The sequence below is a fragment of the Dendrobates tinctorius genome, unplaced genomic scaffold (genome assembly GCF_039654945.1).
Source record: "Dendrobates tinctorius isolate UK_male_01 unplaced genomic scaffold, ASM3965494v1 ptg000162l, whole genome shotgun sequence".
NCBI lineage: Eukaryota > Metazoa > Chordata > Amphibia > Anura > Dendrobatidae > Dendrobates > Dendrobates tinctorius.
Genome location: NW_027361829.1, coordinates 30330431 through 30345651, shown reverse-complemented (window position 1 = coordinate 30345651; position 15221 = coordinate 30330431). Strand labels below are relative to the sequence as shown.

The 15221-nt window shown below is 41.5% G+C and overlaps 1 protein-coding gene across 6 annotated transcripts in view; it reads left to right on the top strand.

Annotated features, from left to right (window-relative positions):
* The window catches only part of PDE1C (phosphodiesterase 1C), a 1540979-nt gene that overhangs the window by 1342519 nt on the left and 183239 nt on the right, over positions 1–15221 (top strand). For all 6 annotated transcript variants that reach the window (XM_073549936.1, XM_073549937.1, XM_073549933.1 and 3 more), the window contains 2 exons: positions 547–667; positions 5717–5892. In XM_073549936.1, coding sequence (XP_073406037.1) covers positions 547–667; positions 5717–5892 — 297 coding nt within the window. The remainder of the gene's footprint in view (positions 1–546; positions 668–5716; positions 5893–15221) is intronic.

The following is a 15221-nucleotide window of genomic DNA, read 5'->3' as shown; positions in this document are numbered from 1 at the left end:
TGAAGACAGAAGGAATGTGTCTCATTAATGAAAATCTCCACTTCCTTTAAGGCTACATGAAATGACCAGCTTTAATTTGTGTTATTCCCTTTACTGCAGAAAAGTGCTAATAGATATGCTGGAGTAATGAGTTCAATGGCTTAATGACACAGAACTTCCATCTCTTTTTCAATGCTTGATTTTTCTCACCTTTTTAACCAAACTTGAGCTGTACTTTGAATCACTTAACATATTTATCCACTGCAGCATCTAAAAGGAGGTTAGAAAGGAGCAAAGAGGAGCCGATAAATGCATTATTTGCGGTCATTAAAAAGTGCAGGTAATTCTCCTACTGTATAATGCAACCTAAAAGTATCACAAGCAGGACCTGATATTACTTGTCTATACAATGGCACCATCTAGTGGGGATTCTAGATGCATACATGCTTACAGTAACTGATGAGTATTTCATTAATATTTTAATTGTACAATGTCTTTGATAATTATTTATGGAGATAAAATAATATTATTCTACAATAAATCTGGAAATTAACATTTTTTATCTAGGTTTTATTGACTTCATTGTGGAGCCTACATTTACCGTGTTAACAGACATGACAGAAAAGATTGTAATTCCATTAATTGACGAGGCTTCACGGTCTGGGCTCACGGGATTTAGGCGATCTAGGTAAGAGGTTCTTGATCATTTAAATTTCAAAATAAATATATAGCAAAAAGAGCCTGATTATATGTAGAAAGCTACCCCACCTCCCAAAAAATAGAGAACTTCAGGCTTTTATGATCCGTTTAAATATTCAACATTTAAATTAAAGTTCTACGAAGTATTAAAGACACTTGGCATAAAGAGGTTAAATAATTCTGGTGGCAGTAGCCATTAAACGTGGCATTTTGTGTTGAATTTAGAGAAAACACTTGTGATATTAGTTATATCAGCTGTGTTGAGATATTTAACCCTAAGGCTGTGTGCACACCCTGCGGATTGTCCTGCGGATTTTTCCGCACGGATTTGTCAAAAACTGCAGGTAAATCCGCAAGTCAAAAGACCTGCGGTTTAGCTGCAGTTTTCCCCTGCGGTTTATCTGCAGTTTTTCTGCGGTTTAGCCTGCAGTTTTCCCCTGCGGTTTGACACCTGCCATGGAGCAGGAGCCAAACCGCAGCAGAATCCGCACAAAGAATTAGACATGCTGCAGTTGCTGCGGAAAAATCCGCACCATCTGCAATGCAGTTTTTAATTTCCATTGATGTTAATGGTACTGTACACCGCAGCAGAAACTGCTGCGGATCTGCATGACCAAAACTGCTGTGGATCCGCAGCAGAATCCGCAGCGTGTGCACACACCTTAGGGTATGTGCACACGCTGCGGATTCTGCTGCGGATTTTTCCGCACAGGTTTTGCAAAATCCGCAGGTAAATCTGCAGGTCAAAAGACCTGCGGTTTATCTGCGGATTAGCCAGCGGTTTTCCCCTGCGGTTTGACACCTCTACAATGGAGCTTATGTAAAACTGCAGCAGAATCCGCACAAAGAAGTGACTTGCTGCGGTTTTGAAACTGCAGCAAATCCACGCGGAAAAATCCGCACCGTGTGCACCGCGGTTTTTGTTTTCCATAGAATATAAAGGTACTGTACTCCGCAGCAAAAACTGCTGCGGATCCACAGGGCCAAAACTGCTGCGGATCTGCAGCAGAATCTGCAGCGTGTGCACACACCCTAAACGTGGACATTATTTGTTTTTGAGCTTTTTTTTTTAATCTTCTTTGAAGAGTCATTTTTTCTATCGGCACAGCCTCATGAGGGCTTTTTTTTTGATGGACAAGTTGAAGTTTTGTATTATATTACTCATTTCACCACATGTTGTTCTTAACAATGTGGAAAAAATTCCAAGTGGTGTGAAATTGTGGAAAAAAAAATTGCCATTATTTTGCGGGTTTCGTTTTCATGGCGTTCATTGTGTGTTAAAAATGACCTGACAATATGACTCTCAAGGTCAGTGCGATTATAGTCATAGCAAACTTATCAGGTTTTATTTTATATTTAAGTGGTTAAAAAAATTCAGAACCTTGAAAAAAAATTTTTTTTTTGTCATTTCCTGAGATCTGTTTCTTTTGATTATTGCTCTAACTCTAGAGCTATGTGATGGCTTCTTCTTTGCCTGCCGAGCTGTAATTTTTATTTTTGGTTACATGCAACATTCTGATTGCTTTTTATTGTATAAATCCAATTCTGATGTTTTGATTTTTCTTCTTTTAAACATTTAATGAATGACTTAAATACTTTTTTTTAAATTAAAACTAATTTAACCCCTTCGCTACCTTGCTATTTTTCGTTTATGGTTTTTCCTCCTCTTCTTCTCAGAGCCATTAATTTCTTATTTTTCAGTCAATTTGGCTGCATGAGGGCTTGTTTTTTGAAGGACGAGTTGTACTTTTGCATGACACCACTGATGTTACCATGTAAAGTACTGGAAAATGGTAAACAAAAATCCCAAGTGCGGTGAAATTTTAAAAAAGCACAATCCACAATTGTTTTTTGTTTTTATTTACCATTTTTACTAAATGCAAAAACTAACCTTGTAATATGATTCTCAAGGTCAGTACAAGTACGCAGATACCAAACATGTGTAAGTTCTTAGTTGCCATTTTATGAGACCTGTAGCGCCTCCATTTTTGTGATCTGGGGCTAAGTAAAAACTTATTTTTTTGTGCCCCAAGCTGACATTTTTATTGATACCATTTTGGGGTAGATACAATGTTTTGATTATCTTTTATTGCACTTTATTTCAATGTGGTGGCGAAAAAATGTAATTCTGGAGTCTTGATTTTTTTATGTCATTATGCCATTTACCAATCTGATTAATTTACTTTATATTTTGATAGATCGGACATTTCTGAACTCAGTTCTACCAAATATGTGCATTTTTTATTCATTTTGTATGGCGCAAAATAAAAACAAAAAGAAAAACTCAAAAAATACTCATATTAGGTATCACTGCATTCAGAAATGTCCGATCTGTCAAAATATAAAATAAATTATTCAGATTGGTTAATGGTGTAACAAAGAAAAAGTAACACTCTACATCTGTGTCCCTTCTGACATGCTAACTCCTCCTTTTACTGTGGCCCCATATCAAACTGCCCCTTTCTATAACAATGTGGCATTCCCTCTTTACACCATGCCCTCATAATGCTCACCATGTTACCTGTTGTGAATTCCCTTGATCGGACTTCTGAGCCGGAGCTTCCTCTGGTGGTTACTGGGAGTAGTGGAGCTGGCCAGTTGGATGGAAGTTTGCCACCTGACGACGATAATTGGGAGTCTGGGATTTGTGGCTGGGAGCATATAAGTGAGCAGGCTTCCCTTGGTGGTTGCTGGTGATTTCCTCCTTGTGCATTTTGAGTTCTTCTGTCTCTTGCTTCTTTTGCTAATCCTTTGCATCTAATCTGGTTGTGCTTTTTTTTTTGCTTTCTGCTTTGTTGCGAGGGTTCAGCGTGCTCCCTGCTGGGGGCAGTGCTGGGCTCCGCTCCATATGTCCTCCTTATTTCTCTATACAGTATAGTCACATGCCACTAAACAGTATGGTCATCATAGTCCCAGTATGCCTACCATATCCCCATATACATTATGGTCTTCACAGCCCCAATATAATGTCCCCAACTGCCCCTTATCCAGTATGGTCACCACAGCCCCCAGTAAATGTCCCCAAAAGTCTCTGCTTCCTCTTCTGTCTTGTCTCACAGTAGATGCAGGGAGATGCAATGCAGTGTTGTCATCGCATCATCCCATGTCCCCTGTGAGGTGCTGGTCTGCAGTGAGCCGCAGTCCAGAAGTAGCCTGTGTCCTGCGGAACACGGAGCAGATTAGAGCTCTGTTCCTATTACGGACGACGCTCACATTTTTAATCGTATTTGCATCATTAAGACGTGAATACAATTGAGCGCAGGGAGTAAATGACAGCCGGGGCACAGCCTGAATAGAGCGATGAGAGAGTTAGTGACTCACTGACACTACTCGCCTGTGCATGTGCCCCAACCATCACAGTGCTGCATGCTGGTGGCCAGAAAAAGGTGCCGGGCAAACCGCAAGTGAAGCATACTGTAGTTAGGCTGGTTTCACATTTGCGTTTTTTAGCGCTGGAAAAAAACGCATACCTGCGCATGCGTTTTTTCCCCTATATTTAACATGGGTGCGCATACCTGCGCGCTTGTAAGCGCATGTATGCGATTTTCATGCGCTGCGTTTTTTTGGGGTGTGCGTTTGTATTTTCCAGACGCAGCATGTTGCATTTTTTGGCCCTGCAAAAAAGCGCATGCGCACATATGCGCACGTTTTGCGCTAAAAATGGCCATTATAGCCTATGGATGCGCATATGTGCGCACTGGCATGCTCATGTATGCGTTTTTTTGCATATGCGTTTTTTTTTTTTAACCATGGAATTTAGGGGTTTGGGTTAGAGTTAGGGTTAGTTAAGGGGGTTTAGGGTTAGGGTTAGGGTCAGGGTCAGGGTTAGGGTTGGGGTTTGGGTCAGGGTTAGGGTTAAGTATGGTTTGGTTAAGGGTTAGGGTCAGGGTTAGGGTCAGGATTAGGGTTAAGTATGGTTTTGTTAAGGGTTAGGGTCAGGGTTAGGGTTAGGGTTAGGGTCAGGGTTAGGGTTAGGGTTAGGGTTAGGGTCAGGGTTAGGGTTAGGGTTAGGGTTAGGGTCAGGGTTAGGGTTAAGTATGGATTTGTTAAGGGTTAGGGTCAGGGTTAGGGTTAGGGTTAGGGTCAGGGTTAGGGTTAGGGTTAGGGTTAGGGTTAGGGTCAGGGTTAGGGTTAGGGTTAGGGTCAGGGTTAGGGTTAGGGTTAGTTAGGGTTTAGGGTTTGGGTTAGGGTTAAGTATGATTTGGTTAAGGGTTAGGGTCAGGGTTAGGGTTAGGGTTAGGGTCAGGGTTAGGGTTAGGGTTAGGGTCAGGGTTAGGGTTAGTAAAGTCATGGTTTGGGTTAGTGTGAGGGTTAGGGTTAGGGTTAGGGTTAGGGTTAGGGTTAGGGTTAGGGTTAGGGTCAGGGTTAGGGTTAGTAAAGTCATGGTTTGGGTAGTGTGAGGGGCCACCTAAAAATGTTGGAAAAAAACGCAAACGCGGTAAAAACGCACTAAAAACGCATACAAACGCATAAAAACGCTGCGTTTTTTTCATGCATGCTCATAAAAATGCTTGAAAAAAACGCAGCAGTTGTATGCTTATGTATGCGTTTTTTCAATGCGTTTTTTTGCGGGAAAAACGCGCTGCAAAAAAAAGCAAGTGTGAAACTAGCCTTAGTGACTTTTTTTTTTCAAATTGTGTCACTCAGGGAGGTAAGAGGTAGCGCGCTACGCGGGTGCCTACCCTTGCTTATCCATTGTACCTGCTAATAATAATAATAATAATAAATTTTATTTTTATAGCGCCGACATATTCCGCAGCTAAGCACACAGCACTTAGTGACATGTGGGGAAATTGTATGTCTCAGATCATTAAGAGGTTAAATTGTTCTTGCTTCATTTGTATATTGCAAACAATAGAAAGTTAATACGTTTTGCTAATAAACCTATTTAATTGGGATTCATTCAACCATTATGATTGCAACTGACTGTATATTAGAGGATGGTTGTATATGAACCTACTCTTTATTAATCCACATTTTTTACTTTTTTGTTACATAGATGTAGGCTGCTTTCTCACTTATTGAATTACTGTCTCAGTTTGAACAGCATAACCCCCTCAGAAGTTAAAAGATCAAGTGTGAAGAGCACTGGATCAGAAGGAAGTGCCTCTTTGAACTGTTCAATACTCACTGTGGACTTCAAAAGTTTTAAAAATACTTGGTATGAAGTAGTGCAACAGAACAGAGAAAAGTGGAAGACACAGGCAGCCAAAGGTAAGAAGTCATGTGAATAATGCCCTCACTTATAATGATTATGTGTATTTACTAGACATTCTGTACATATACTGATTGTAATAAAGAGATGAGATTTGGGTTCACTCTATAAAGTTGAGTGGAGGGGATATGGGATTTATCGATGACGTCTTCATATTATGGTCGAATACAACTGAGGAATCAAAAAAGCTGGAGTGTAAGTTTCTCCATCAATTGTTCTGAGTCCCACATGGCGCTTCTGTATTTACTTCTATCCAAAGACACTGGCAACATTGTTACAACTGCACATTTCATAATGTAGGTGTAAATTGTTATTTTGATTTTGGGAGCAGTTCATAATGTGAAATGGAGCAAAAACATACCTTACTGCCACTGTTAGTGTACTCATAAGAATCGCACAAAGGCAAAACAATTTAATATCAGGGCGGCACGGTGGCTCAGTGGTTAGCGCTGCAGCCTTGCAGCGCTGGGGTCCTGGGTTCGAATCCCACCAAGGACAACATCTACAAGGAGTTTGTATGTTCTCCCCATGTTTGCGTGGGTTTCCTCCGGTTTCCTCCCACACTCCAAAGACATACTGATAGGGAATTTAGATTGTGAGCCTCATCAGGGACAGTGATGATAATGTGTGCAAAATGTAAAGCGCTGCGGAATATGTTAGTGCTATATAAAAAATAAAGATTATTATTAAGATTATTAATATCCTAAGAAGACATTTTTATGCAAAAATTATCCAAAAAAAATACCCTTACTGAATGTTTTTAAAAGGACAAAAAGTTTTAACCGGTCTGACTGCTTTAAAAAGGAGAAGGATAAAAGAATGTGCAGAATGGAACAAAAAGAAACTGACCCTTTGAATATTGATAATAGGTTTAAAGTGTTTACCCAGGTTTTTCACCAAAGTCTGCAGTCACTGCATGTGACTTCATACTTATGAATCCTCACAGCATGCTCAGCACATGTTGTGAGGTTCCTTCAGTGCCAGCGGCAAGACTGGGCAGTCATGTGACTACTGTTATGCGATTTTGCAGACATCCTTCCACATTCTGACTAGATGTTCTGTGGCTCCGCACAATAGAAATGAATTGTATCACCTAGTCAGAATGGAGCAGGGAGTATGCATATCGCATAACTGCGATCACATGACCTCCCTGTCCCGCTGCTGGCACAGCAGAGACCTCAGTGTGCTCTGTGAGATTTCGCAGGTCTGCAGTCACATAGAGTGACTACAGACTTATGCGATATACCTGGACAACGTGTTTTATAATACAGTTTCATCACCACTTTTAATTGGATTTTTAACCCTTTCAAGACACAGCCAATTTCCGTTTTTGGATTTCTGTTTTTTCCCAGAGCCACAACTCTTTTAACTGTCTGTCAATATCCAAGAAGTATCATTTCTCCTTGCAGAGAAAGACATGCTAAGCATGCCGAGATGAGGAGACTTAAAGCCGCAATGCTCCTCTGGGAAATATGCAAATTGTTTCTTCAGAGAGGAAGAGGACTAGAACCTGCCACCTATTGGAAGTAGCAATCTTAAAAGTCAAAGTCGACCCTTTAATGACCCTTGTCACATGACTCAGAATAAAAGCCAAATCAGAATCTCAATTTGTTCGGGGAACAGCCCCTCATCAATGCAAAGTGTGAGATCTGGTTTGGCTGTGTGAGAGGCATCTTACCGATATCCAAGAAGTATCGTTTCTCCTTGCGGAGATTGACATGTTAAGCATGTCGAGATGAGGAGATTTAAAGCCGCAATGCTCCTCTGTGAAATATACAAATTGTCTCTTCAGAGAGAAAGAGGACTAGAACTTTAGTACCACCTATTGGAAGTAGCAATCCTACACAAAATCATAAAAAATGCTTATTAATTATGTCTAATACACATAAATTATATGTTTAATTATATTAACCCATTATCATTTTAATTTTAAATTATACACTGCTCAAAAAATAAATCGAACACTTTGGAGGGCTGCATGGTGTGGGGCTGTGAGCACAACCCCCATCTATGGATGTCGGACCCTCAGACCATCCTCATGGAGTCGGTTTCTAACCGTTTGTGCAGACACATGCACATTTGTGGCCTGCTAGAGGTGATTTTGCAGGGCTCTGGCAGTGCTCCTCCTGTTCCTCCTTGCACAAAGGTAGAGGTAGTGGTCCTGATGCTGGGTTGTAGCCCTCCTATGGCCCCCTCCATGTTTCCTGGTGTACTGGTCTGTCTCCTGGTAGTGCCTCCAGCCTCTGGACACTATGCTGACAGACACAGCAAACCTTCTTGCCACAGCTCGCATTGATGTGCCATCCTGGATGAGCTGCACTACCTGAGCCACTTGTGTGGGTTGTAGAGTCTGTCTCATGCTATCACGAGTGTGAAAGCGCAACCAACATTCAAAAGTGACCAAAACATCAGCCAGAAAGCATTGGTACTAAGATGTGGTCTGTGGTCCCCACCTGCAGAACCACTCCTTTATTGAGGGTGTCTTGATAACTGCCAATAAATTCCATCTGTTGTCTATTCCATTTGCACAACAGCATGTGAAATTGATCGTCAATCAGTGTTACTTCCTAAGTGGACAGTTTGATGTCACAGAAGTTTGATTTACTTGGAAGTTATATTCTGTTGTTTAAGTGTTCCCTTTATTTTTTTGAGCAGTGTATATTTTATATTTCTTATTTTTTAACGCCTACACAATATCCACCATACATGTTCGGCGCTGAAGCAAGTGCATTCCCACAAACCATCATATATGTATGGCACAACAATCGCTCCAGCTCACTAGCAGAGCTGATGAGATAATCAGTGTCTGTCCGCTATACTTCATAACTAACACTCTGCAATCACACCCACAATCGGTGCTAGCTATAGAGACAACAGAATCAATCTGCTTATAGAGTGAGGGTGCTCACTCTTTGCTCCACTCGTATTGTGCCGATGGTGTCCATGGTGACTCCAGGCCGAAAGTTAGCAGCGGGGTTACCCAAGTATGGTTGCCTTTAAGGTCATGATATGAGCAGTACTTGACAAGACTCCTGCCTGTGTCTGATTGACAACTCTAATGCCCTGCAATTCACAAGTGTTGCAAAGTTAGGACTCATACCCATTTGCGAGGAAAAAAAAACGGTCCGATTTCCGGACCGAAAAAACGGACGAGTGCTATGCGAGTGTCATGCGAGTATAATGCGAGTGTAATGCGATTTCCGTGCGATATTTCCACGGAACATCCATATGACATGCGTATGAAATGCGTATGCAATCCGTATTTTAACATGAGCTTTTACATACAGCAGTTCTCTCTATGTTAAATCTCATGTTAAAATAGCATTGTAAAAAAAAATGTACACATCATTTTAAAACAAAATAATCTTCAAAACACACTCACATATATACTATATATATATATATATATATATATATATATATATACATATGCAGTATGTACTGCTCAAAGAAATAAAGGGAACACAAACAGCCTGTTGCAAATTGAATATTGTTCCCTTTGTTTTTTTGAGCAGTGTACATCAGACTAGCACAGTACACATTAGACACATCACAAGCATAGTGCTTATATTACACAAGGACAGTACACACATCACACAGCATACACACCAGACAAGCATAGCGAACACAACAGACAAATCATACAAGAAGCAAGCACAGGTCATGAAAGAACAGCACAAATGAGACACATTACACAAGAATGGCATACATGTTACTCAAGCACAACACTCGCAATCATTCTGGCACCCGTAACTGTCAAAATTACAAATCATTCCGCAAAAGATAGCCCCATACAGCTATAAGACAGAAAAAATATTAATATATTATGGCTCATGGAAGAAGGGGCGTAAATAAATAAATTGCAAAGTTGGAAAATGGAGTAGTTAAAGGGAATCTTTCAGTAGGGTCAACCCTCCTAAGGAGTTTATATGGGCATGCAGGACATAGGATGCTGAATAAAACGATACCTTAATAATCTGATGTTTTATTCCAGAGAAAACCACATTTTTCTTATATGTAAATGAATTGTTCCAGGCTATGGGCTGGACAACTAACCCAGGACAGTAAAACTGAACTTTGTCTTATTGGAAATAATATTTTGCAGCTCTTGTGCTATGCTGTTGTCATGGGTGTACCACGACAGAGAGAAGCCAGAAGACCACAGTGTCTGATTTCTCCTAGTCCTGCACTGATTAGAAGCACTTCACCTTCATATTAAACTGTGTAAATTTCTTTTAACAGTGCAGGAGTTAATAGGCTCAGTTAAGAGCTCCTGGAGGATTAGGCTCTCAGCTGTGCACTGTTAGCCAGTCCCATCTCCTATGTAAACCGGGTCCTGGCTAGCACTCAGTCAGAGTAGCTTATGCTGCATGGCTGGAGGTTGTTGTTTATTTTTGGAGAAGGTGTTTGGTGGATTTATCTGTGACTGTTGCTACTGTTGCTAGGTTTTGAGGTTTCAGCAAAAGGTATCATTTCTTGATGTGGAGATTAGGGTGATTGACGGCGGTTTTATTGAGACCAACATGTATCGCAAGGAAACATCTATTAACTCATTGCTCACGCATTGTCATCTCACCCTATCTCCACAATCAATGCTATACCGACGGGCCAATTCCTTCGGGCCCGTAGAATCTGCGCCACTGATGTGTTGTTCTAGGGACAGACCAGGGACCTTGGGCGAAGATTCAGAGACCGAGGCTACAGCAACAGGAGCGTTAAGAAAGGATATTTACGAGCTAAGAACACTAAGAGAGAGGACCTTCTAGCAGTACAAAAAATCAGAAAGAAAAAAATAGAGATGGGGAGATCAGGTACATCTCTACCTTTAATCAACAGTGGGACATGATGAGAACGGTCTTTAAAAAACACTGGTCAGTCCTTATGACGCACCCATTTTTGGATCAGTGCCTCTCCTCTGCTCCACTAATGATTGCACGTAGGAGTAGAAATTTAAAAGTACTTGTTTCCAGCCACTATACCACAAAGTCATGCTTTCTTTTTGGATCGAGAGGGAGAAACACTGGATTCTTCCCATGTGGGAAATGCTTGGCCTGCAGAAACCATGTTACAGTAAGTCCACATCCTTCACATATTCCGACGGCTTGAGAGTGTTTCAGATTAGGGACTATATAACATGTTCAACTACACATGTGGTTTATTACGCCTCGTACAGTTGTAACTTGATTTACGTGGGTCTAACTTCACGTGAGCTACGTGTCAGAACTCGCGAACACCTCAGAGATATTGAAGCCGCTCGGGATGTGGAGGACGTAGGTCTACTAAAGACCATACACAGACATTTTAAATTAAAACATAAATGCAATCCCGGTGACCTCAAAGTAAGAGGCATTGATCATGTAAATATGGGAAATTGTGGGGGCGACAACATACGTTCCCTTAGTCAAAAAGAATGCCGGTGGATTGTCACACTGGGGACTTTGGTTCCTGCAGGTCTTAATGAACAACTTAGTTTCTTCTCATATCTGTGAGCAGGTGTTGTTCTTGTACTGATGGTCACTCTTTTATTTTCTTTTATTTTTAATTAAGTGTTCTTTCCATTTTTTATCTAGCCTTTGATGCAACAAATATACCGTTCCATATGCTCTGCTCTGATGAACCGTTGATGAGAACGAATATACCATCATGTGCCTTCTTTTTGCCATCAACCATGTGTCAGAGGCATAGGATATATCGTATCTGAATTTTAGTTTATAACTATAGTCTCTGTATAAAAGTTTTATCGATATATGTGTATGTTACCCTCATATTTATCTATGCTCTGTACTGTATATTATTATATATTGGTGTGTTTCTCAGGGATATTTCTTATGTGCCAATTGTAGCAGAATAGATCTTTATGCCCAAAATAAAAATGGTGCTGGTGGGATTTATTCCAGTAAATCATTAGTGCGCATGTGTGTGATTTAATGGGCACACTATTTGACTGCTACAAAGTATTGTGTTCATATATTGGTTTATGATGAGAATCTATATCTATGCAGCTTATGCTGTGCTATAAGTATGATCTTTCGGGGCGGCACCTTAAATGGGCGATTAGCGCCAGAATAGGGCCTTATTCACAGAACTAAGATGGCACTTATGTGAACGGTCCACCAGTGCGCATGCTCCCGGTGTGGTTGCGCTGCCTACAGCACTTCCGGTAACGCGGGATGATGTATGCGGCTCACTTACACTTCTTGTGTCTCATGAGAGCTGCGCCGCCATCCTGACGCCGGGATGGCTGTTTGGCACCACCTCCACGCGCCGGTTACATGCGCCAATTACGGTGAATCAGGGCACTCAATATAAGGAGGTTTGGAGGGACACTTGTGACATCAGGACTCCCCAAGGAAGCTATCGCGAAACGCGCGTAGGGGTACGCGCTTGCTGATGGACACCAGCACGGGTAATGGCTAAAAAAACTTTTTCCTTTAACTTTGACCCTCCGTCTCTTCTTTCCCTTCTGTTCCTCATTATAGCCACATTTTTTGGCAGCACCTATATACAATGGCATAGAATGTGTTAGAGGGACTGTTTCCCACGTTATTTTCCCCATGTGTATGTTTTAGACGTTTATACATTACTGTGAATATATGTGTGGGATCTCCTGGGTATTTCATTGGTCTTATCCTGGCATCTGGTGTGCATTGTGCAGCACGTGTTATTCCAATTTTGGTGCACTCTGACCTTTGTTAAATGGCTCTGTCTTTGTCTTTATTAGAATGTGATTGATCTTAAAATTTTGGCACATGTTAAGGAGCTGAAACTCCTAAACCCTTCATCCAATTTTAATGTGGATATTCTCAAATGAAAGCTGAAAGTCTGAACTTCAACTGTATCTGAATTGTTTTGTTTAAAATTCATGTCGTAATGTCTAGAACCAAAATTAGAAAAATGTTGTCTCTGTCCAAATATATATGGACCTAACTGTACACTGTCCAGACCTATACCCATAATCCGCACCCTTGAGACGCGGGTGTTTTACTCAAGCCGTCCGGGGGTTACATCTACAGGTAGGGGCCATGCACTCAGAAGGTATTGACTTATGTACTAAAGGGTCTGCCATCTACTGTGGTTCTTGGACTTCCTTGGCTTACTCTGCACAACCCTGTGTTAGATTGGCAGACTCGGGGGGTGGAGGAGTGGAGTGAGTATTGTAAAGGAGACTGCGTGGGCACGCGGCTTGCAGAGGTGGATACCCAATCTGTGCCTAAGTACCTGTCTGACTTTGGGGATGTGTTCTTGGAGCAGGGATGCCAAGGACTTCCTCTACATCATACTTATGACTGTGCCCTTAATCTTGTCCTTGGGGCCAAGCTGCTAAAGAGCAGACTAAATAATATCTCTGGTATAAAGAGGCAGGCCATGAAGCACTATATTGCGGAAAGTTTGGCAAAGGGTCATATCAGACCATCCTCATCCCCCATTGCTGCAGGGTTTTTCTTTGTAAAGAAGAAAGGCAAGGGGTTACACCCCTACATATATTTCAGCTATCTCAATCAGATCAGAGTCCGGGCTCTGTATCTGCACCCTCTCATCCCAGACCTGTTGAATCAGATTGCAGGAGAAAAATGGTTTTCTAAACTGGATCTCAGGTTGATGTATAATCTAATTCGCATTAAAGAAGGGGATGACTGGAGAACACCTTTCAATATACCTGAGGGGCCCCAATAAAGCCTTGTGATGCCATTTGGGTTGACGAATGCTCTTGCCGTTTTTCAGCACTTTGTAAATGACATCTTTAGTCATGTGATAGGTAGATTTGTTGTAATCTATCTTGTTGACATATTAATTTATTCACCTGACCTTAAGTTACATCAGGTTCTTGTCAGGCACGTCATACAGATACTCAGAGACAATAAATCATTTGTCAAACCAGAGAAATGTATGTTCTCGATTGAGGAGATCCCTTTTCTAGGTTATGTTTTATTGTCCACCAGTTTTCATATTGATCCGGTGTAAATCTGGGTGGTACTGGATTGGGATTATCCTCAGGATATGAAGGCGTTACAAAGGTTTTTGGGTTTTGCCAACTACTACCGTAAGTTCATCAAAAACTTTTCAGTAGTGGCCAAACCTCTGATGGATATGACCAGGAAAGGGACAGACTTTTACAAGTGGTCCAGTTCAGCTAGGGAGGCAAATGATGCCTTGAAGGAGTGTTTTGCATCTGCACCGATTCTCATACAGCCTGACGTCACTTAGCCTTTTATTGTGCAGGTTGATGCGTCTGAAGTGGGGGTAGAGGCTGTATTGCTGCAGGGTGCGACTCCTGGTAAATGACATCCATGTGCATATTTTTCTAAAAAACTGTCATATGTGGAGAGAGATTATTACATTGGTTACAGGGAATGCTTGGCAATCAACTGGGCCTTTGAAGAGTGGTGGCATTTTCTGAAGGAGGCAGTTCATCAGATTATAGTAATAACAGATCATAAGAATCTCATAAGTCTATAGTCTGCGAAATGTCTAAAACATCAACAGGCAAGATTGGCATTGTTTTTCACCAGGTTTAAATTTTTTGTTACATATAGGCTGGGGAACAAGAAGATTAAGGCGGATGCCTTATATCGTTTTTACCTGGGGGTGGAGATTGCGAGACCTGCTCCCATACTACAAAAAAGGTGGTTATTGCATCTATATGCTTTGATCTTGAAAAAGTGGTTGTTGACGCTCAGGGGGACGCCCCTGCTGCCTGTCCATTAGTTAAACCGTTTATGCCTGTAAATCTCCATTTGAGAGTTCTCAGTGAACATCATGATTCATTCTTGGCTATACATCCCGGTAATAAAGCCACCATAGCTCTTCTTACTCTGCATTTTTGGTGGTCAGTGGTACATCAGGATGTCTGAGATTATGTAGCCACTTGCAGTATCTGTGTGAGTCTGTCTGGGTCTCTCAAACCATTGGCGTATGCAGTAGACCTTGGAATCATTTATCGGTCGATTTTAGCACTGATCAACCCGTGTCAGCAGGTAATACAGCAATTTTGGTGGTGGTGGACAGATTCAGTAAAATGTCACATTTTGTTGCACTACCCACTTTACCTAATGACTAGAGTTGAGCGAAACGGGTCGAACAATTTCAAAAGTCGCCGACTTTTGGCAAAGTCGGGTTTCATGAAACGAAACCCGACCCTAGGATGGGGTCGGCCACGAGGTCGGCGACTTACGCGCCAAAGTCGCGTTTCAAAAGTTTGTTTAGCGCTCTTTTTCAGCCAATCAGGATCCACGGACACTGTGGGCAACGTGATGACATAGGCAGGGGTCGCCACTATCTTTCAGAAGGGCATGCAAGTGATTGGCTTGCTTTGGTGGGCGTCACAGGG